We start from the raw sequence: 24,557 nt of genomic DNA, 5'->3' as shown, positions 1-24,557 counted from the left end.
TGATCAACCTACAGAGCCCTGAATTCAAAGACGCCCCAAAAATCAGAGTGAAAAAATTATGTGGCAGGCTAGTCCATTTTGCCAAAATTTAATTGCAGCAACTCAAAATTGTACGCAGCACTTTATATGGCCCCTGTGTTCTTGTATACATGCCTGACAACATCGGTGCATGCTTCTAATGAGATGACAGATGGTGTTGTGGGGGATCTCCTCCCAGATCTGGACCAGGGCATCACTGAGCTCCTGGACAGTCTGAGGTGCAACCTGGTGGCATTGGATGGACCAAAACATAATGTCCCAGAGGTGTTCTATTGGATTTAGGTCAGGAAAGTGTGGTGGCCAGTCAATGGTATCAATTCCTTCATCCTCCAGGAACTGCCTGCATACTCTCACCACATGAGGCCAGGAATTGTCGTGCACCAGGAGCCACTGTACCAGCATAGGGTCTGACAATGGGTCCAAGGATTTCATCCTGCTACCTAATGGCAGCCAAGGTGCCTTTGTCAAGCCTGTAGCGGTCTGTGTGACCTTCCATGGATATGCCTCCCCAGACAATCATTAACCCACCACCAAACTGCTCATGCTGAATGATGTTACAGGCAGCATAATGTTCTCCATGGCTTCTCCAGACCCTTTCACTTCTGTCACGTGCTCAGGGTGAACCTGCTCTCATCTGTAAAAAGCACAGGGCACCAGTGGTGCATCTGCCAATTCTGGTATTCTATGGCGAATGCCAATCGAGCTGCATGCTGCTGGGTAGTGAGCTCAGGGCCCATTAGAGGACATGGGGCCCTTGGGTCACCCTCATGAAGTCTTTCTGGTTGTTTGGTCAGAGACATTCACACCAGTGGCCTGCTGGAGGTCATTTTGTAGGGCTCTGGCAGTGCTCATCCTGATCCTCCTTGCCCAAAGGAGCAGATACTGGTCCCGCTGATGGGTTATGGACCTTCTATGGCCCTCTCCAGCTCTCCTAGAGTAACTGCTTGTCTCCTAGAATCTTCTCCATGCCCTTGAGACTGTGCAGGGAGACACAGCAAACCTTCTGGCAATGACACGTATTGATGTGCCATCCTGGAGAAGTTGGACTACCTGTGCAACCTCTGTAGGGTCTAGGTATCGCCTCATGCTACCAGTAGTGACACTGACTGTAGCCAAATGCAAAACTAGTGAAGAAACAGCCAGAAAAGATGAGGAGGGAAAAATGTCAGTGGCCTCCACCTGTTAAACCATTCCTGTTTTGGGGGTCATCTCATTGTTGCCCCTCTAGTGCATCTGTTGTTAATTTCATTAACACCACAGCAGCTGAAACTGATTAACAACCCCCTCTGCTACTTAACTGACCAGATTAATATCCCATAAGTTTCATTGACTTTATGCTATACTCTGATTAAAAAGTGTTCCTTTAATTCTTTTGAGCAGTATATATTCAAGATTTGACTTTATATATTCCAGCGCTGACTTTATATATTCCAACGCTGACTTTATATATTTAAGTTTTGACTTTATATATTCCAGCGCTTACTTTATATATTCAGAAATATTCCAACGCCGTCTTTATATATTCAAGTTTTGACTTTATATATTCAGAAACAAGTTTTGACTTTATATATACCGACGCTGACTTTATATATTCAAGTTTTGACTTTATTTATTCCGACAGTGACTTTATATAATCAAGTTTTGACTTTATATATTCGGGAATGACTTTATATATAAAAGTTTTGACTTTATATAGTTAAATGTAGTCATCATTGCATAACTTTTTCTTTACCATAGAAATTTAAAGACTAAATTCAACTTCCATTTCTAACAAAGATATTTCTGGCGACTAAATAGAACCCACTTATATCCAAGCTATTGAGCTGTCGCCTGCCTGCCTGAATAAGTCACCCTCGCTTCGCTCTTACTTTTTTACCGTTCATTTAATCATGGCTAGTGGCGGAAAAATTATAAAATGGAAGGAGGATTACACTGAGTATGGCTTTACCAAAACAATTATTGATGGCGAATCGATTATTCATAAAGCTTCAATTTGTGATCTGTTTTTCTGTGTTAACCTCATATTTTTTCATACTTCTTCTCAAACCAAGGGGGTGTGAGGGTAAAATGAATCGGGAAGCGCTGATCAATGTAATCGGTGTACCAGGAAATCATGCATTGACAGAAGTTCCGCTTTGCTTGTAATGCAAAGTGTGATTAAATGCGTGATTTTTTAACGCATTATGGAGCACATGCATCGAAGCCTCTCAGCTGTGCTTGTGCTAAGAAAAGGAAACATTTTAAAAATAACGTAACACGATTGTCAATGTAACCTTTTGTAAGTAGTGCCTGGAGGATTCAGTGTGGAGAAACTCTAGAGACAGCGTGTGTATTAACTTGTGGATTTTTCTGTGAGTATTTGGTGGCAGCGTCACAAACTTGCTTCCATAACACTGCGTTAGCTGCAGAGCTCAGCTCAGAGCGAAATGAGGTGAATGGGAGGGGAGATGATGACGTGACTCCCCCACCCTTAACTGTCAATCCCCACAAACACAGTCTCTCGGAATTTGCATAAGCACCGCCCTTCACCTGCAATTTTAACTTAGTTACAAAGTGATCAAAACTCTCGTTTATATCCTGCGTCCTCTCATTAAACTTGTATCCCGCATTACCCGTGGGCATGACAAACGCCAGCGGCAGCCTGTCTATGAACTTAATTTAAACTTTAGGTTTACACCGTGCTTTGTTTCCGAAGTAGCAGCACTCATGAATATGGTTGTATATGTCAGTCGCTCGCTTCTTATTGTTTCGCTGCCTTCTCAATTATATAATGCATGTTTTCTTCAGCGCTTTTTGGAGCGCTTCCTGGTTTTCTACGCACTGCGTTGAAAGTCAGTTCATGTGATTACGTGGCAGGCGTGATGATGTCACATGAAACTCCGCCCCCCACGGCTTTCGAGCTCAACTCCATTACAGTAAATGGAGAAAAATAGCTTCCGTTATGACCATTACGCGTAGAATTTCGAAATGAAACCTGCCCAACTTTTGTAAGGAAGCTGTAAGGAATGAGCCTGCCAAATTTCAGCCTTCTACCTACACGGGAAGTTGGAGAATTAGTGATGAGTCAGTGAGTGAGGGAGTGAGTGAGTGAGTGAGTCAGTCAGTCAGTCAGTCAGTCAGTCAGTCAGTGAGGGCTTTGCCTTTTATTAGTATAGATATATATTTAGCTTTCAATATATAAATGGATTGGACAGAACTTAAGTGTTTAAATAGGCTTGCAAAGAGAGTCTGTAGTCAAACACAAAGTTAGTACATGAACAGCAGTAAAGATTTTCAGAAATGTTTAACTTTTTCATTTTCAGTATAACTCACAAAATAGCATCTGCTTGTTATTTATAAATAGCACAACAAATGTTGGGATGGCACAAATGTTAACGGTGCTTCCTTACAGCTCCAAGTCCTGGATTAAAGTTCCATGTCACCAACTTTCCAAGTCTGTGTGCATGTGTGTGTGTATGCGTGTGTGTGTGTGTTTCCAGGTACTTTGCTTTTTCTTCCACATCACAAAGATGTGCATATTAGGCAAATTGGATGGGTCTAAGTGTACGTGAGTGTGCTCTCCACGATTGCTTCCTACCTTGTGCCTAGTGTTGATCAGGATAGGCTTTGGCTCTCTGCAACCATGGAACTGGATAAACGAATTCAAGAAAACGATGGACAAATGAGTATGAGTATGATTTTAAATTTAATGTAGGCTGATTTTTAAAAGCCATTTTGTGAATACCATAATGCGAGACACAAAAACAGGATAAAATGAGAAAAATTCTTCTTAAGCTCTTTGTATTACTAAATATTTTGCTTTGGCACATTACATTCACTTTTGGGCAGGAATCTTTCCTTTAGCATGAAGAGATTCTTTGATGCAGCTATTATTTGATTTAAATAAACAAAGGAGGGATTTTGTAAAATGCATCCTCACTGGAGAGTCAAGTTTTCATTAAGATTTAATAAGAATTAATATATGCTAAATCTCCAGACGTGCCAGCAAATAAATAAATGAAGTAAATTACAATGCCTAGCACAAGTCCACTCTCTCAATGGCTGAATAAACTTTGCATGTTGTGGCCAGCAGGGAGCATTAGCTCCACAGATGGACCAGGTACAATGCTGGGAACTGCACTGTTGAAAGCTGTTCTGCTTACAGTGCCACCTAACAACCACAGCAACAATAAAAAAAATCATGCCACAAATAATAACTTTATATTATATTATATATATATTATTAGTTTTTATATTATATTTATATTATTCTCTTGTATTAGAGAATCTTTCAAGTCCACAATCAGGCCCTGAAGGGTGATAAATTCTGGCATAAATAAATGTAGCAGTTTAGCTGAGCTACTTGGCAGTTCATCTCCTGATGCTATGAAAGCCTGAAGACATTTGAAGGGTGGTTGGTTATGGTGAAATATATTTCACAAGTTCCAGTGCTGAGCAGATCAGCAATTATGGTGCTCCATAATTTAGCTGGTGTAGGCTCTTAAAATGCCAACTGTGTGGTTAAACGTTCTGTAGCTTTAAGGTAAGATTGTTGTGGTAGAACAATTAACCAGTGGTTAACTAGAAGCTTATCCCATGCCCTTTTCCCCAAACCAAAAAGAATATTAGTTAGCATTTTTCCTGGCATGACCCAAGAAATGATTTCACAGAGTCTAATAATGAAAAGGAAACCAAGAGTATAGAATAAAAAAGAAAAACAAGGTATGTATCATAATAATAATGAATAAAAATGGTACAGGAAAGAATAATATTCCATAAGCAGGTTATATGAGGAAAAGCTTATTAAATGCACAAATCAGAGTGGCACATTGAATATTAATTGAACTTCATGGCTGCCTGCACTATACTCTTTATTTATAATTAAAATACATACTATAACCTCCCCAGGGTTTTGAAAATCAGTGAAAAGATTAAATTAATTTTATTAACTTTTCCTCTTAACTTTACAGGTGAATAAAGACAACAAATTTTTGCCAAACATCTATGATGCTGGATTTTACACAGTTGTGGAGTTTATCCAAGGAATCACAGTTTACTATGATGCTCATCTTGATGTGATCATTCAGATTCGACCAAACCTGAGGGTAATGTGTTTCTGAAAACTGTATGCTGATCTCTGAGGGTGCAGTCAAATTACTGTATAATGAAAAGCAACAGTAGATTGGATTGGAAGGTGTGGGCAGTTTTTCAAAAAATTATAATGAATGTACATTTTCTTCTTTTTGTTTTCAGGGTGGACTGTCTGGTATGTGTGGAGATGCAGATGGTAGTACAGTGCAAGAGGCCGCCTATGGAAATATGATATCTTATGGTTTGAGCAATACCATTGGAGAGGTACAAAATTTCACATGTGCATATTGTGTGCATGCATATGTAAAAATTCTAATGGAAGTGCTAAATTGGGTGCTCACTTTTCTACTACGTGTTTGTTGAGCAGTACCCATTTAATGTATGTCCATTTATATTTTCAGTGCATACTTTCAAGTGTCTCACCCAGTAATGTGTCTGAGAAACTCATGAAATACATAGAAAGCAGATGTAGCATCTTGAAGAGTGATGTATTTGCCTCATGCCACTCTGAGGTGAGTCTTAAAACTAAAGCACTATTTCCATGCCTAAAAGGAATGAAGGTTAAAGACAGACGTTTTTGGCTGAAAATTAGCTTAGTTTTATATGTTTTTCTTCTAAAAGTGTTTTAGAAGCCAAGTGAAAAAACAGAGATGTAGATGGCTGGGCATTTCCTTCAAGAAATGCAGTAAATAAGGTTTTCAAACAGTCAAGAGGACTATTATTTAATATTATATTTAATAGAGGGGCCAGATATAAAGGTGTTGATGCTGACTTATTTGCAAATGACAGAGTGGCTCATGTTACAGCTCAAAGTGCCTGGTGAGGAATGTGACTCTCCTTTATGAAGTCAGCAGCGGACGAGAAGTTTATTCTAGAGAATAAAACCCTCAGCTTACATGTGCATTGTAGTGCGTTGCAAAGGTCCTATATAGCCAAAATCTAATGTTGTAGCTAGATTTCTAATGTTCAATATTAGGTTTTCCTATATATGCTGCATAATATGAACATAACATTTCTGTTTGCAGTAAATATTCGACCTGTCAAACAGCTGTACTTCAACATGAGCTTGAAACGAAGATGGTTGCCAATCTTCATATTAAAATCAATATTCACAAAAAGAGGCACCTTGTGAACAGGGGCATAGCTCGGAATTAATTTGGGTTGAGAAAGTCCACTAATCATTATTCTCTCTACAGTTGATCATTTGGAATTGTTATAAAATATATTTTACGAACCCCAAATCCACCACTCTGGCTACACTTATGCTTGTAACCATTCTCAGGTTTGAAAGGTTCAGAAAATAAAAAATGCCTGCTGTAGTTGTTGATCCAAAAGATTTCACCACAGTTCAAATTAGACTCAGCAAGTAAAAGACGCTAAGTGATGACTCTTTCCTGGGCTAATGTGCATGTGAGTGACTGTGCCCTGTAACGGACTATAAAAGGCCTTGTTCCAATGCAGAGATTATGTGCTGATCATGTTTGACCTAGTATTGTAAGGAGTGTCTCCAGAAAATAAGTTAGGATATGTTTAGTGATATACTTGTGTCATAATGTCATAGAAATTGGCTTGTATTATTAATGACTCTTAAGACAGTCAACATATTGATTGGCTTCCTAGAAATCCTCCAGTATCTTTCCAATAATATTCTCAGTATGCCATTTTACCAGTTCTTCAAAATGATTTGTCCTTTTTTCAGGTGCCAGTAAAGAACTACTACCTGTCGTGTGTGGAGGAGACAGTAGAATGCCATGATGGTGATGCCTGCCTTTGCTTCTGCTCCTCAGTGGCTGCATATGCAAGAGCATGCTGCCGCAAGGGTATTGCCATAGACTGGAGAACTCCAGACATGTGCCGTAAGGATGCTTCTTTTTTTAACAATCATCATGTGTTGGCAGGGACATTGTTATACTGTAGTTCCCCAAACTGGAATTAACAACAATGTTAATGTGAAAAAAAATTCTTCCCAAAAAATTCAAACAAAACAAATAGGCATGGTACAGAGGGAAGTTAATAGAAGAATCAAGTCAATCGACGCTAGGCAGTATGATCTTGTTTTCATAGCAGTGTGTGACTCTGAAGAAGTCACTAGACTACCTCTGTTCTAATAGTAGAAATGTTTATATATATAAACACATATAATGTGTCCTGATGTTTTAATTCACCTTTTATCAGTCTGCCAAGTACTATTGCCTCAGGAACAGAGTGCAGAGAGATTTATCCAACTAACATGCCTCCACTCTCTGGCATTCCTGTTTATCACTGAGCTGATGGATGGAGTGATATGTACATAATGTATAATATGTATACAACAAGAATCATTCACCCTTTTTCTTTCTTCCCCAGCTGCTCCTTGTGAATACTTCAACAGAGGTAAGGGCTTTTTTGTGAAGTTTTTCACATGTAAAAAAAGCAGGTATATTTAAGAGATTCAGAAGCTTAGGCAGACTGGATAGCTCTTTCTTAACTTGTCTGACAGTTATTCTAAAAATTCTAATCTGGAGTTCAGTTGAGTTGTAGTTTGGTATACCTTCTTGATACTGTACAAAAATTAAGAGGTAAGAAAATGTTTTGGCACCAGTATGCAATATTTAGCTTTATATTTAGTTCAGTAAGTGATTAGTCCTGCGGTGGTATGGCACCTTGCCCGGGATTGGTTCCTGTCTTCTGCCCTGTGTTGGCTGGGATTGGCTCCAGCAGACCCATGTGACCCTGTGTTAGGATATAGCGGGTTGGAGAATGACTGACTGACTGACAGTAAGTGATTAATTAAAGATACTGAGATCAAATTAACATTTAGAATATTTAATTTAGAATCTTAACAAAGGTGAATGTCAGGCTGATATTCGTATCAAATCAAAAGACAAAGAGTTTTTAAATGCATCTCCCTAAATTCTCTAATACCTGCCATCTTCAACAGAGCTGGGAAAAGGACCATTTATTCTGCAAAATCCTAACAACAATGTCATCGTTGCCAGTATCAACACAGGAGTGGTTTCAATGGTGCCCTATGACCCGAATAGCATAATTAGCCAAAGCTTCATGATCACAGAAGGGCTCTACAAAGATCCTTATAGTAAGTTTACTAAAGATTACAACTGTGAAAAGAAAAATTGCTTTGTGTGTTGTTTGCAAGTTTCTATCTGCATTTAGGTAAGCTGGAATTTTTCAGTGTACCAAGTTCCATACTTTCGTTTACCAGAATGTAATGAGCAATGAGATGCATGAAGTGAGCAATTCATGCTGCGAATTGAAATAGACAAAGTTGTCTAATAGTGGATGTGCCACTGGCTGCCCTACGTAAAAAAATAATTTGCCATAATTGTGCTTAATTTAGAAGTGGGAAAATAAGTCTTTTCTGGGGACTGAAAAGAACTATACATTCACTTCTGATGTTTCTCTTTTTGAGCTCTTGTTAGTCAAACATATAATGTAAATGTATTTCTCTCACCACAGGCCCCAAGAGACTGGTCTCATTAGAATCAGTGCAGCACCCAAATTACTTTATTGTTTACAATGATGATGGCACTGTTGCTCTGAAGAAGTGGCAGTCTGCATCCAGCTTCCGTCTTCATAGCACCTTTGTGTTCCGCCAGGATCGCTGGATAAAGGTTATGACGCCTATGAGTCATATGTTTCTCGAGGCTACTACCTCAGTAGTCGACCAGACGGTACTGTTAAAGTCAGCAAGTTTATGTCTGGGATGAACAACTTCATGAGCTTCAAAGCCAGTGGTAAGTCAGCCTTAACAATCCATTTTCTCTTTTGTTTAACAAAGTGTTCTGGAAATAGAGACACAAAAATCCTCAGTAAAGAATCAAAAGGCCTTAATTTTTCACTCTGCAAATAATTAAGCTGTGATATATGAGTGACTTCTATTAGGCTTTCTAACCAGAAGCAAATGGGTACTGTCATCGAAACATAGGTAGCAAATACAAAACCCTTGGTTGAATCTACCTTAGAAAAGGAAAAGTTAAAATGCATTTGTTACAAATAAGCTGTTTTTTTTCTTGGTATCTAGTGGTCAGTATTTTATTTCCACCAACATAATATTAATAATCACTTATGCTGTACTTTACATGTAAAAAGCATTGGCATCTAATGCATTTATAGTAATAAACTTTGCAGAGCAAGAGTTTTATTCTCTGACCAAATTTTATCAGTACATGTTGTTTCATCCATTTTTTTAATAAGCATTTATCTAAACTTTTACTGTATTTATGTACTTTCTATATTGTTAATGATAGTGAAGCCACAATATAGCTACAAAGCACAGTATCTGCAATTTCTTACTTTTGCAGTACAATCTCTTGGTCTGCCATCTAGCAAGCTATGCACATGGAGCTACCAGCCGTGTAGCTCTCCATGCATTAAGACCTGCCGGGACCCAGATGGCACTGCATGTACACTGGATGTAAAGTAAGTTCTTTAAGACTGAGTGAGACCTAAACTTTACATTTGGGACAGGTTTCTGCATAAATGCCATAAAAGCTTCTGTGTAAACAGAACAGTTGAAGAGAACTTTACAGTGACACATCTATCCCTGACAATGGCATGACATAAGCATGCAATACAAAATTATTCAATGATAAATGTGCTGTTGGAAAAATAGTACATCAATAAATGCATGCTGCTAGTAAATACACCCACTGACTCCAACACTTGAGTCTCAAATTCTTTAATAATCAGAACTACAACTCCAGATTGTCACTTTCAATTTTTAGTCATATGCCAACTGCAAATGTAATTTGGTTTAAACTTTGCAGGAGATACTACGTCATTTAAGTGCAAGTGTGTTGTGCATTTCCAGGGTGTACCTACTGCATATTATAAGCACATTAGAGCTTTGCACCAGTAATCACATTCCAATAAGAACTGTGACTACTCCATTCCACTGCACAGTAATTTAAAATCTGTTTAACAGAAGAGTATGTATACTCTTTTGACTTGAACACAGGTCCTTGCTTAAAATGCTCATTTGGCTTTAGAAGCAAGTTTCCATTTTGTTTACATAGGGATGATACAGAAACTGTATCCCATTAAGTAACACATCTTTAATAAAGAACACACATGCATCAAAAATATATCACAGTGTCCCTTATACAATGATATCTACACTTTGGAAATGCTCAAAATTAATGTGAAAAAAAATGTGGCTGATTATACTTTTTTGTGCATTGCATTTAGAAGCATTTTTCATGTGTGGATATCAAGTCTGTCTTATTTCATAGCAATACTCAAAGCATTAAGGAAGCTGTACAAAGCCTTTAGAAGCTGCAAAATTATATTGATGAATACCTTCACATACAAGTTCAACAAAATTTGGTATTTTTTTTGATTAATGAAAGCATTTAGCACAGCTTGCATCTCCGTGAAGCACAATTTGATTTGGTTGGGGAACATTGTCTGTGGACCAGTTGGGACAATATGCTGGAGGTGTCCATGATCATCTGGAATATTCTGTTTAATATGTCTCTCAGACTACTTCATCACACCTGGAGTGAGTGCCACTGGTCTATAGTCATTCAAGGCAATCCACTTTTATTTTCTTAAGTACAGGGATAATTGTTGTCCTTTTGAAACAAGCCAGGACCATGCCCTAAAATTTCATCTAGACCAGATCCTAATGAGCGATCCGTTTAGAAGTCCTCATCCATCATGTATAAGAAGAAAGAAGTCTGAATCATATAGAAATCATTAAGGTCATTGTGAAGAAAAAATATAGTTGAAAATGGAGCAGGTTTTAGTTTGTAGTCCATAATCATCTACTGTATAATCCCCGTCAAAGTTACTGAAAATTATCACAGCAGCTATTTTCTATCTATAGCTTACCCCCATACTAACATTAGCCACTTGGATTGCTTTTTTAACTTCATTCCAGCATTTATTTTTATACTTCCACATTACCTATGTAAAATGCATTACTGTGTGCAACCATACAATTACCTAATTTTTCACTTTATGAGATTTGTGCACATTTTTAATGACAATTTAAATAATGCTATAAAAGTTGACTAGCTAGAATGTCTTTACTATGGTAAAGTTTCTTGTTGAGAATTCATCTTTTTCAATTCCACATCAGCTTGCATAAGTAGAACAATTTTAAAGCATTCTGTCAGTCTTTCACATTGTGTTTATAATAAATCAGAAACAAGTTACTATGTTGAATGTGAAATGGTGGAATTTAATTAATACACATATATAAATATATATACATCATCCTCCTCAGGGTTGAAGGCTGCTACCCTCAGTGTGCTCCAGACAGGCTCTTTGATGAAGTTACTCACCGCTGTGTCTACAAAGAGGACTGTAAGCTGAGTTCTTCTGTTTATAAACAACAAAATTGTTTGTTTTTATTTGGTTTCATAATAGAATTATTTAATTATGTGTATAAAAGGTAAGAATATTTTCATTAGCCGTTTCTAACTGAATACATCTATACAATTTTATTTTACAATAGGTTATGTACCACCAGTGACAACTGCACCTCCATCAACAACAACTAAACTCTCTTCAACAACCACTCCATCTTTAACAACAGTTTCCCAAGAAACGCCTCCTGTGACATTTACAACTCCTCCAATGTCATTAACCACTGTAAATATATAGTTTTTGTTATTTAATGAATGAGAGTATGAATTGAAGACAACATGGTATCTGTAGAATGTGATCTTGCCATGTTGGAAAGAGATTCTGTGCCTCAATGATCTTTACAGCAATGTTAGCTGAGGATATATGCCACCTTTAGCATTATCCATGGTGAATAGTTCTAAGTGGAGGGACAGACACAGAACATTCGTAAAGCCCAGTTTGATTTAGCTTGAAAAAGCTCAGTCGAGCTGCTGTGTGGGCTGAGAATCCACAAGGCTAAAGGAGAGGTTTCATGTGTTATGCTGGTTGGATGGCAAGCAAGAGTGTGACAGACAAAGGAATATTAGATGCTGGTCTCTTCAGAGGTTACTTCTTTTTTGAAAAAAGAAATTGGAACACATGTAGGATATGGAGAAATATCGTCAGGATATAGTTGGATTGACTGTTTTGCAATAATAGAATGTTTGCCACACTGCTCTCGGCAAGAATGGGAAAGTGTTGCTATCATCGAGAGATGGAAGGAGAGGAACTCCTGTGCCTAGGAGTGGGCATAGGCACTGGTTTTGGTTGGGTCCATCGTAATGGCTTAGATTGCTGCTGTGATTAGAAAGTTTAACAGGGCCAGTGTGATCGATGACATCTGACTGGAAAGCATTGGATAGTATGTGGTTGTTTAGGCTAACACATCTCATGGATCACACTCCTCAGCCTTCCTGAGGAAAGGATATGCTGGGGTACTGGGACAGAGATTCTGTCTACTTGTTGGACCTCAAATTCAGAGGGAATAATTTAAATTTGTCCTGGGCATGAAACAATGGACCAGCTCTTTGTCTTTTTTGCATATACAGTAAATGGTTGTGGGAGTCTGGCTAGGTGTGCTCTGTAGACATGGAAAGGCTTATGACCATGTAACCGCTTATATCTTGTGGAAGGTGCTACAAGAGTACACAGAGTAATTCTGGGGCTGGCGCAGCATGCCATTTAGTCCCTGTGTTTGTAAAGTAAGAGCTGTGCTTTGCATACTTGGTATTTAAGTCAAGAGCGTTCAGTGTGAACTCTGAGCCATGCTGAGTCTTGGCTTTTGGATCCTCTTCAGTTCATGATTTTCATGGACAGGGCATCAAGGCTGACCAACAGAAAAACAGCCATTAACAATACTGATGTGTTTCAGGCAGCAATGTCCTTTTGAAGGACATAAAAATAAAGAGAAATATATTTAACAAGTATTTCATTAGCGTGCACATGTGAAAAAGAAAGCTAGCTAAAAATTTAAAATGTTGGGTAAACATTTCAGCCACTAAGCTTTTATAATGACCCTTGCAGGCTTAACAGTCAAATGCTGTCTTTTAACATTCCTTTTATTTTAATCATATAATTAATTTTGAGTTTGAAATTAACTCTCTCTCAAAATTAAAATTAAGGAAATGAACTAGGAAAGAGAAAAATATAAAGGTATTTTTTTATTTGAACTGACCAATGAAACTCCTTTCTCTTTTAGCCTCTATGTGACAAAAGAAATTGTCCACCAGTGTTGGAATGTGAAAATCCTAAACATGTCAAAATGACTATTAAAGACAAAAATGGCTGTTGTGATATTGTACAGTGTGGTAAGTTGTTTTCTTTCTGCACAGTTAAATTGTAAAGCTGAATGGAAAAACCATTAATTACATGTTATATTCAGAATTGTTGTTAAGAAGTCTAGTTGATTGGAGGGTGGAATTCTTTCTGGTGCTAAGAGAAAAGTCATGATTTCATAGAACAGGAAGTATAATTAAATGTTAGCTAAAATTTAGAAACAGACTTTATCAAGATGAGTTGACATGAAAACTCAGTCAGAATGAATATACTACAATCACACATCATTTTTAAATCCTCATCTTAGTCCAACACGTAACATTGACATGTTAGAAAGTTAAAAAGACACATAGTACAATTCTGTATTGATGAAGTAAAATATGAGTGCATATGGGAGCTGTTTGTGTTTTCCACATTATGATAGCTGTGACTGACTTTTTTAACTAGTTTATCAAGGACTACTACAATATGTCCTCTACTGACTTCAGTTTAGTGTTAAGATGATCATCCATATCACAGTCAGACTTATTATAACATTAAAAAAGGAAGAGGCAGTTGTGGCATCAACAAAGAACATCTCTTAAAAGTGTGCTTCTCTTTAGACCAAGTAATAGGCATTGTTACATTAAAGGAGATATAGTAATTATTGGATATTTCAATATTATCTGAGTCACATTAATTTTAAGCTCTTTTGAGATAATTATATCTATTGTGTGACCTTCTTTCTGTGTTGACTGGGTGGTATACTGAGTAAAGTCAAAAGCATTCAAAAGATTCATAAATTCTATACCCTTAAGATCACAATGATTATCTCCAAGAAAGGTAAAATCATCTACTATTAGAAATTTGACAAAACTAGTTATTATTTCAGATAGTAAATCCAAAAATTCATGAATAACTGACGTATTTTGGTGGGTGATAAATAGTAAAAAAGAAAATGATACTATTTAAATAGTGACTGCAAGATACCCAAAAGACACAAAACTGATTAGATTGGCATTTTTACCATTTACACTGCTCAACATATGCTCTATTTACAAGGATAACATCTTCTTTTCCATTTTGTAAAACTGAAGTTTGTCAGGGCTGTCTCATAAATGCTTTAGTTCATCCACTACTAAGCCACGTTTCATATAGAATTCAAAAGTCTTTTTTCCTATCAATGATAATATAATGTACGTATTTTTTTATAGTTAATGTTGCAGTATTAAGTAATACTATATTAAGGATTTTAGAAAGGGGTGGCTGCCTGGAATATGTGTACAACAACTAGAGATATTTATTAAGTTGTTAACATTAATACCAAACTGTTTGTGCTCTTTACAGAATGTACAGTTCATAATAAATAGCTTAAAATAATAACCCCTGTTAAGGTAAACCCACTTCAGATTTGCTACATTTCATTATGAGGTAATGGCTAGGCAGCTGTTAATGCTGTATTACCTTTGCAATTTTTTGAGGTGAGGACCTTGGTGCTGATCTAATGGGATGCAGTCCGTCATGTCTGTAGAAGTGTGTGTAAATGAAGCCAGCATTGTAATTTAAGCAGAGGATGTCAGTCAGTCATTTAGAAAAGAAGTCTGCTGTAAACCTTCTTTTGATTTTCTTGTCATCACCAGGGTTCAGGGGATGAAGACTTCAGCAGCTGCTGGGGTCCCCTCCTTGACTGCTTCAATGAATGAAGTGTTTCTTCTGCACTTCTAACTGGCAATGCCAAATGTCAATAACATTGACATGTAGCACTACTGCTCATATGTCACTGGTTTGGTGATTCTTGAAAACAGGCAAGGCCTTCTTTACAATGTCCAAATCATGGGCAACTGGGAGGAAGTGTATAAATGTCTTGTGCTTAGGATGTCAAAAAGTTAAGGTTTAGGACAATAGTGTTTCCAATATTATGAACATTTCTATGGTCGGCAAAAATATCTTGAAGCATCTAAAAGCTTACTTTCCGTCCTGTAAGTTTCTTTTGGCATGCACGGACCTGCTAAATCTTCAACTCTAAGTCTGCAAATGTTTTGTATTGTGCACTATCCACTAATTGTGTTCAATAGAATTAAGTTTACAAAATTGACACAACTGTGGTGAAGTCTTTTGCCATGCAATTTCCTTTATGCTGGCTTCAGTAGCCATAAATTGCAAATGCTGACAACTTCGTTATTTATCATACATTTTGAAACTGAAAACAGTACACCTCCGTTTGGGAAATTAACATGCAACTGAGAATATATCACATAAATTAGCAAATATGGGATAAGAAAGTAAATAAAGTCAGTTTTGTAAGACATTTACTATATTTAGGAAAACCGTGAGATTAAATTATGCAGCATGCTAACTGTCTTGTTTGGAATGTTCTACCCAAATCTGCATGATTTTTTTTAAACTTGCTAAATCTACTTTTAGAATCACTAGAGGGTTGGTAGCATCTGGTGAAAGGCAGGAACCGACCAATCTATACCTTTGCACACAATCACATTCAGAGATTTTAGCCAAGGGAATCTAAAAGAACACAAAGCCAGCTCCGTACATTTCAGCAGATCTCAGCTTACTTACTGATGATCTTGTAAAGCCAACAGGTTTCTTCAGTATATTCTTCATTTTTCAAGAAGCTTTGTCTGCTGCAAGACAGTAGTGCTGGCATCTCCCCACAGACATTCAAATACTCTAGGACAAATTGAGAAGGCTGAAATGTGTACACCAAAATAAGAACCTGAAATAGTTGTTTGATTGCATATATTTAGGTAAATGGTAAGATGTTTCAGGAACAGCTGGTTTATGTTCAAATTTGTGCATACAGTCACATTCTAAAAGAGATGCACAAGGCATTATCCATTTTAAATTGTTACCTTACATTTTTGCATATCCTTCCAGAATGAATTAGCATGTTATAGACCTCTGTACATTTCCAAACAGAGTTCTGTTACGCAAATGATAATATTAAGGAATAGGCTGAAACTAGCGTGGAAGGACCATTAAATATTTTCAAGAACATGCAGATTTAATCAAATCCTTCAAAAGCTTATGGAACAAAAGAGTGTTGGTGAAACAGTGCTGTGAAAATCCATGGAGATTAATGCGAGCAGCTTGTGTGACGATGCGGGTTCTCTGCCATACTCTTTGTCCATTTGGGAACCCTGAACCCAACACCGTCGATAATGTCACCGAGACGAATGGTGGAAAAAAATCTCTCAAGGCCAGGGAATATATTCCATAAAGTGCTTTTATTTAAAACAATAATCAAATCAAAAAGTGCAGTGTCAAAGTTCAATAACTAAATCCATAAAATCAAGTATCCAGTGGGGTTAATATCAACAATAAATAAAGCCTTTAAACCCAAAGGTTAATATATGCAGCAGTTAAAGCGCAGTCCCTTTACTCTCCCTTTACTTTCCAGCCCACCTCCGTCTCTCTCTCCCCGGCTCACAATTACTCGCAGCCCGCGAACATCACCAACCACAAACTCCTTCAGTTAACCTCCGTCTTGGCCTTCAAACGGACAGTCGCTGCCAGACCGCCGAGGTCAACTCTCCTCCCTCGATCTTTCGCGCACCCGCAGTCGCTCCTCAGATCCTTCGGGAGGGCACCTCTCCTGCTCAACCCACCCACTGGGTTTCAGTAGGTGAACTAGCCCCTAGAGCGCAACAGAATAACGCTCCTTCGCGGGGCCCCAGCTTATGGCATTTCCACCTTCCAGGTGGCCGGATCGTCACCCCCTGACTGCTGTTTTCCGACATTTTACTGCATCCTCTTTTCTCTCTCCATCAACCTTTCTCCTTTCTTTTCTTCCACAATTTCTCTCCAATTTATCTTATCTTTTTCTGCTAACCTCATATCCATCCGTCTATATATCTACAGTATATATCTCTCCCTCCGTGGGCACAGCGTCTTAATTACACCCCGCAGGAAGCCAATGAGGCAAAAAAGAACGACCGCACCCTCACGTGCAGGTGCGACTCGCTCCAATCACCTCATTAACTCCCCGCGGTTGTGCAATCACGCCCACGGAGAACGACACGGCTACAGTATACGGATTTTAAAAAAACCTGACCTTTTTTCCAGAAGCCGCGGACCCGCTATACCACAGCTTGCATAGATGTACAGAATTATACATGTGCATTTTATAGCATCACAATCAAAACTTGCAAAACAAAACATAACATGAGGAGAAACACCATAAACAAATGAGGAGACAGAACAAAACCATGTACATTAAAGAGTAACCTTACTGTGCAATTCATTGTGCCATACTGTATGCAATACTCAGCAAAAATCTAAAGAGTATTTAGCATTACGTTTCACTCCCTGTGATAACATGAGCAGTGCTTTTGAAGAGGTCATGGGTAATGTAGTGGCTAACGGACAGAAGCACTTGATAGGCTATGGCATTGTAACTGTAGTGTTTACTGCAGGGAACAGCACTTACGTAAGGAGTGGAATCAACTCCCTGATTGAAAACAAACTCTCTAGAATCATCCTATCAGTTCCTAAACTTTATAGGATTAACAGCCCAGGGATGGGCAATCTGTGTTGCAGATGCTACATTCCCACAGGTCGGAAAGAGAGTATGAGGAACAGTTTACACACACATTCAGCAATAGCAAATTCTGCTGATATTAAGAAAGGAAAACCCCAGGATGAATGCCAAGAGTTGGATTGAAGAGAGCTGGGCACTTGGAGGGAATTAAGGTAAAATGTGGGATGTAGAGTGCAGAAGATTCCTGTGCAGGAGAGAAGATAATATCAAAACATGTTTCCCTCAGTTTGGCAAGTGTGCATCAAAGTTCAGACTGCAATCATCCAAAGTGTACATGAAGAGTTTTTTGGTAGAACTCCATAATGATCTTTAACAGTGAATAAGTTGGCTTAAGTGTTTTTGGTTTCAACAATTTGCTTGATCTCTTGTGAAGTAAACAACAAGTACACCTCCTTATCTTAGAGCTCAAAGTCCTGTTACTGTGTGGTGCATGTCTGTGTGTGATGGTGCTTTTAGAACTTTTTGCAAATGATTGCACATGACATGGTGCTATAAATTGCATTGTATAGTTAATCTTAATTTATGTGGTTCTGTGTTGTCCCTCCATTTGTGTATGATATCCGTCTTGTGCACTTTGTTGGCCACTAGTCCTTCAAAAACATTATTTGTAACTATTATTTTGAGCTCCATACTGTTTCCATAGCATACTAGGCAGCACTATACCTCTGTAACAGAGAAAAACATTTACTGATTAATATTTTGAATGCCATTTCTCCAGTACTGTACAGTACATACTTGCAGGAACCAATTCCAATATCAGCATACACAAAGCAGGAAATAACTCTGGATGGTACAAATATTCCCACTAAATATTTACAGTAAACCAATGTAGTGCTACTAATTAAAATATCTGGGATCAAAAAGGGAGTTATTGTAGCAAGGACAAAACATGAAAACTCCTCACAGTTGTACGCCTCATGAAAATTAGGTACTGAAACTAAACAAAAAATGTTTTTCTTAATAGATTTAGTGTAAGAATGTAGAAGGAACTAAAAATTCAAAGAGAATGTATAATATAATGAATAATTCAGTAAGCGGCAGATAAGAAACTGAGAAATTTCATATTAAACCCAAATAATGATTGCTATAACACTACTGAGGTGACAAAATAATTATTTGTCAAATAGCTTGCTCTTTGAGAAACATTTGAAATTTAAGAGAGCCTTCATAAAAGCATTTAATTGCAGAATAACTAAGGGGATACGGAGCACTCATTGTGAAACTAAATTATTCTGTTTTTTAATTTGAAGTGCCCACCAGTGGTCCTGAAATATCAACAACACCAATCCTGGGAACAAGCAGTGTAACCACTACACAGCCCAGTACAGCATATGAAAACTCTGGAGAAAGTGAAATGACAACTATAAACCCAGACCAACCAGGAATGACTGTAATAGATACCACTGAGATTGAAAAACCATCAAGATCAAGTACTGCAGCTAGTACCATTACACAGTTTGCTTCAACATTTGAATCATCTACTGACACAGGCTCTGGTGAAAGTGAAACAACATTTTTTCACACAACTCTCCCAAGCATGACAAAGGTGGAGACAACAACATTTACAACAGAAGGTCAGACTACCATACCTGGACAAACAAATCAGTATACTACACCAGTCGGTCCAAGTTCAACACCTGGCAAAACAAGTAAACCAGGCACAACACAAGGTCAGACTACCACAACTGGACAAAGAAACAAACCTGGTACAACAGAAGGTCAGACTACCGGATCAAGTACTACAGCTAGTAAGATTACACAGCTTGCTTCAACATTTGAATCATCTGCTGACACAGGCTCTGGTGAAAGTGAAACAACAGTTTTTCACACAACTCTCCCAAGCATGACAGAGGTGAAGATAACTACATTTACAACAGATGGTCAGACTACAATACCTGGACAAACAAATCAGTATACTACACCAGTCGGACCAAGTTCAACACCTGGGCGAACAACAAAACCAGGCACAACACAAGGTCAGACTACCACAACTGGGCAAAGAAGCAAACCCGGTACAACAGAAGGTCAGACTACCGGATCAAGTACTACAGCTAGTACCATTACACAGCTTGCTTCAACATTTGAATCATCTACTGACACAGGCTCTGGTGAAAGTGAAACAACATTTTTTCACACAACTCTCCCAAGCATGACAAAGGAGGAGATAACTACATTTACAACAAATGGTCACACTACCATACCTGGACAAACAAGCAAACCCAGTACAACAGAAGGTCAGACTACCGGATCAAGTACTGCAGCTAGTACCATTACACAGCTTGCTTCAACATTTGAACCATCTACTGACATAGGCTCTGGTGAAAGTGAAACAACATTTTTTCACACAACTCTCCCAAGCATGACAAAGGTGGAGACAATTACATTTACAACAGAAGGTCAGACTACCATAACTGGACAAACAACTCCATATACTACACCAGTCGGTCCAAGTTCAACACCTGGGCAATCAACTAAACCAGGTACAACACAAGGTCAGACTACCACAACAAGACAAACAAGCAAACCTGGCACAACAGAAGGTCAGACTACCATACCTGGACAAACAACTCCGTATACTACACCAGTCGGTCCAAGTTCAACAACTGGAAAAACAACTAAACAAGGTACAACAGAAGGTCAGACTACCATACCTGGACAAACAAGTAAACCTGTTACAACAGAAGGTCATACAACCATACCTGGACAAACAACTCAGTATACTACACAAGTCGGTCCAAGTTCAACTCCTGGGCAAACAACTAAACGAGGTCCAACACAAGGTCAGACTACCACAACTGGACAAACAAGTAAACATGTTACAACAGACGGTCAGACAACCATACCTGGACAAACAACTCAGTATACTACACCAGTTGGTCCAAGTTCAACTCCTGGACAAACAACTAAACAACGTACAAAACAAGGTCAGACTACCATAACTGGACATACAAGTAAACATGTTACAACAGAAGGTCAGACAACCATACCTGGACAAACAACTCTGTATACTACACCAGTCGGTCCAAGTTCAACACCTGTACAAACAACAAAACCAGGTACAACACAAGGTCAGACTACCACAACTGGACAAACAAGTAAACATGTTACAACAGAAGTTCAGACAACCATACCAGGAAAAACAACTTTGTATACTACACCAGTTGGTCCAAGTTCAACTCCTGGACAAACAACAAAACAAGGTACAACACAAGGTCAGACTACCATACCTGGACAAACAAGTAAACATGTTACAACAGAAGTTCAGACTACAATACCTGGACAAACAACTCTGTATACTACACCAGTCGGTCCAAGTTCAAAACCTGGGCAAACAACAAAACCAGGTACAACACAAGGTCAGACTACCACAACTGCACTAACAAACAAACCTGGTACAACAGAAGTTCAGACAACCATACCTGGACAAACAACTCTGTATACTACACCAGTCGGTCCAAGTTCAACACCTGGGCAAACAACTAAACGAGGCACAACAGAAGGTCAGACTACCATAACTGGACAAACAAGTAAACATGTTACAACAGAAGGTCAGACAACCATACCTGGACAAACAACTCAGTATACTACACCAGTTGGTCCAAGTTCAACACCTGGGCAAACAACTAAACGAGGCACAACAGAAGGTCAGACTACCACAACTGGAAAAACAACTTTGTATACTACATCAGTTGGTCCAAGTTCAACTCCTGGGCAAACAACTCAACAAGGTACAACACAAGGTCAGACTACCATACCTGGACAAACAAGTAAACATGTTACAACAGAAGGTCAGACAACCATACCTGGACAAACAACTCCGTATACTACACCAGTCGGTCCAAGTTCAACACCTGGGCAAACAACAAAACCAGGTACAACACAAGGTCAGACTACCATACCTGGACAAACAAGTAAACATGTTACAACAGAAGGTCAGACAACCATACCTGGACAAACAACTCCCTATACAACACCAGTCGGTCCAAGTTCAACTCCTGGACAAACAACTCAACAAGGTACAACACAAGGTATGACTACTACAATTGGACAAACAAGTAAACATGTTACAACAGACGGTCAGACAACCATACCTGGACAAACAACTCAGTATACTACACCAGTTGGTCCAAGTTCAACACCTGGGCAAACAACTAAACCAGGTCCAACACAAGGTCAGACAACCACAACTAGACAAACAAGCAAACCTGGCACAACAGAAGTTCAGACAACCATACCTGGAAAAACAACTTTGTATACTACACCAGTTGGTCCAAGTTCAACTCCTGGGCAAACAACAAAACCAGGCACAACAGAAGGTCAGACTACCATAACTGGACATACAAGTAAACATGCTACAACAGAAGTTCAGACAACCACACCTGGACAAACAACTCCATATACTACACCAGTCGGTCCAAGTTCAACACCTGGCCAAACAACTAAACGAGGTCCAACACAAGGTCAGACTACCATACCTGGACAAACAACTCAGTATACTACACCAGTCGGTCCAAGTTCAACACCTGGACAAACAAATAAACCAGGTCCAACACAAGGTCAGACTACCACAACTAGACAAACAAGCAAACCTGGCACAACAGAAGTTCAGACAACCATACCTGGAAAAACAACTTTGTATACTACACCAGTTGGTCCAAGTTCAACTCCTGGACAAACAACAAATCCAGGTACAACACAAGGTCAGACTACCATACCTGGACAAACAAGTAAACATGTTACAACAGAAGGTCAGACAACCATACCTGGACAAACTACTCAGTATACAACACCAGTTGGTCCAAGTTCAACTCCTGGACAAACAACAAAACAAGGTACAACACAAGGTCAGACTACCACAACTGGACAAACAAGTAAACATGCTACAACAGAAGTTCAGACAACCACACCTGGACAAACAACTCCATATACTACACCTGTCGGTCCAATACCTGGACAAACAACTAAACCAGGTCCAACACAAGGTCAGACTACCACAACAGTCAAGCAAACCTGGTCCAAGTTCAACACCTGGACAAACAACTAAACCAGGTCCAACACAAGGTCAGACTACCATACCTGGACAAACAACACAGTATACTACACCAGTCGGTCCAAGTTCAACACCTGGGCAAACAACTAAACGAGGCACAACAGAGGGTCAGACTACCATAACTGGACATACAAGTAAACCTGCTACAACAGAAGTTCAGACAACCATACCTGGACAAACAACTCCGTATACTACACCAGTCGGTCCAAGTTCAACACCTGGGCAAACAACTAAACGAGGCACAACAGAAGGTCAGACTACCACAACTGGACAGACAAGTAAACCTGCTACAACAGAAGGTCAGACAACTATACCTCAACGAACAACCCCATACACTACACTAGTCGGTCCAAGTTCAACTCCTGGACAAACAATTAAACAAGGTACAACACAAGGTCAGACTACCACAACTGGACAAACAACTCCGTATACTACACCAGTCGTTCCAAGTTCAACACCTGGACAAACAACTAAACTAGGTATAACACAAGGTCAGACAATCACAACTGGACAAAGAAATACATCTGGTACAACAGAAGGTCAGACTACCTTACCTGGAGAAAGAACTCAGTATTCTACACCAGTTGGTTCAAGTTCAAGACCTGGACAAACTACTAAACCAAGTACAACACAAGGTCACAGTACCACAGCTCGACAATCAAGCAAACCCAGTAAAACAGAAGGTCAGAGTTCCATACATGGACAAACAACTCAGTATACTACAACCCTTGGTTCAAGTTCAACGCCTGAGCAAAAATCTAAACCAAGTATAACAGAAGGTCAGACAACCACAACTAGACAAACATCTGCCACAAATCAAAGTAGCAAGGTAAGCTTTCAACAATATTTGATTTGAAATATACAGAGATGTTTTATCATTGTTAATTGGCTAGTTTCTTTATGTTTCTTTATGCTTGATCTGCATCTCATTTTTACAGTTTTACTGTTAGTGTTTTTTTTACATTGTAAGCTTTTGAAGTGTTGTAACTCGTTGTGAAGCAGGTTCTCATAAAGCTGAGGAGCAGTGCTGACAAGGTAGTCTTTTCCAAAGTTCTGCCTGTGCCATGCGCATGTCCAAGTAAGATCAATGAGATTAGACTTCTTAATAGTGTCGTTAATCTTGGAGTAAGATAAAATTTAAGTTTAGTTTAGTCTAGTCCACTTCATCACATAAGGCACATATGGTGACCATAATAACGTTCCATTTTCTCCTGTCCTAATCAATGTTCTTTGTTTCCAAACATGATAAACAATTTCTTTGCAGGCCAGTACTCTTCCTGCAGTAGGTGTTCTTTTGTTCTACCTGTTTCATGCAGAAATCCAGGCAAAATAGAAGAGATTAGACCCATTATTTAACCTTCTAATGTAGTAACATAGAAGGGAGTAGGCTTCTGGAACAGATGTGAATTTTTCTACTATGATGGCTTAAATCTGAAACAGAGGAGCACCTTGTATTGAGGACGTGTATGAGCAGGTTTGCCAAGGATATGTTGAACTAGGGAATGAGGTGCAGGGAGTGTAGGATATGGCGGATTTAGAACTGTACAGTACAGAAAGGGATGAAAAGAAGTGTAAAAACAAATACACATAGTAATTTAAATTTCTAGCCCAAAGTTAAAGTGCCAAATTAAAATAAGTAATTCATTACAAATGCTTGCTTTAATGCTTGGAGTAATAAAAATTAAAATAAGTGAGTAG

The 24,557-nt window shown here is 38.6% G+C and overlaps 2 protein-coding genes and 1 long non-coding RNA gene across 3 annotated transcripts in view; 2 read left to right on the top strand and 1 right to left on the bottom strand.

Annotated features, from left to right (window-relative positions):
• Positions 1–20,417, top strand: part of LOC120543370 (otogelin-like protein) — a 53,302-nt gene extending 32,885 nt beyond the window's left edge. The window contains exons 16-28 of the mRNA XM_039776411.1: positions 4,989–5,123; positions 5,272–5,373; positions 5,511–5,621; positions 6,809–6,965; positions 7,456–7,482; positions 8,030–8,185; positions 8,566–8,843; positions 9,411–9,528; positions 11,339–11,418; positions 11,570–11,706; positions 13,199–13,307; positions 19,060–19,383; positions 20,350–20,417. Coding sequence (XP_039632345.1) covers positions 4,989–5,123; positions 5,272–5,373; positions 5,511–5,621; positions 6,809–6,965; positions 7,456–7,482; positions 8,030–8,185; positions 8,566–8,816 — 939 coding nt within the window. The 3' untranslated portion in view covers positions 8,817–8,843; positions 9,411–9,528; positions 11,339–11,418; ... (2 more) ...; positions 19,060–19,383; positions 20,350–20,417. The remainder of the gene's footprint in view (positions 1–4,988; positions 5,124–5,271; positions 5,374–5,510; positions 5,622–6,808; positions 6,966–7,455; positions 7,483–8,029; positions 8,186–8,565; positions 8,844–9,410; positions 9,529–11,338; positions 11,419–11,569; positions 11,707–13,198; positions 13,308–19,059; positions 19,384–20,349) is intronic.
• A 1,310-nt stretch (positions 20,418–21,727) lies between these two features.
• The window catches only part of LOC120543324 (integumentary mucin B.1-like), a 58,918-nt gene continuing 56,088 nt past the window's right edge, over positions 21,728–24,557 (top strand). The window contains exon 1 of the mRNA XM_039776360.1: positions 21,728–22,018. Coding sequence (XP_039632294.1) covers positions 21,871–22,018 — 148 coding nt within the window. The 5' untranslated portion in view covers positions 21,728–21,870. The remainder of the gene's footprint in view (positions 22,019–24,557) is intronic.
• LOC120543371 lies at positions 22,283–22,940 on the bottom strand. Its single transcript, XR_005636324.1, has 2 exons — positions 22,838–22,940; positions 22,283–22,476 (listed from the first exon to the last, which is right to left on the bottom strand). It is a non-coding gene; the product is annotated as an uncharacterized LOC120543371 (long non-coding RNA).

This window comes from Polypterus senegalus, chromosome 13, assembly GCF_016835505.1.
Source record: "Polypterus senegalus isolate Bchr_013 chromosome 13, ASM1683550v1, whole genome shotgun sequence".
Taxonomy (NCBI): Eukaryota; Metazoa; Chordata; class Cladistia; order Polypteriformes; family Polypteridae; genus Polypterus; species Polypterus senegalus.
The sequence above is the reverse complement of the archived record's forward strand: the minus strand, read 5'-3'. Positions and strand labels throughout refer to the sequence as shown.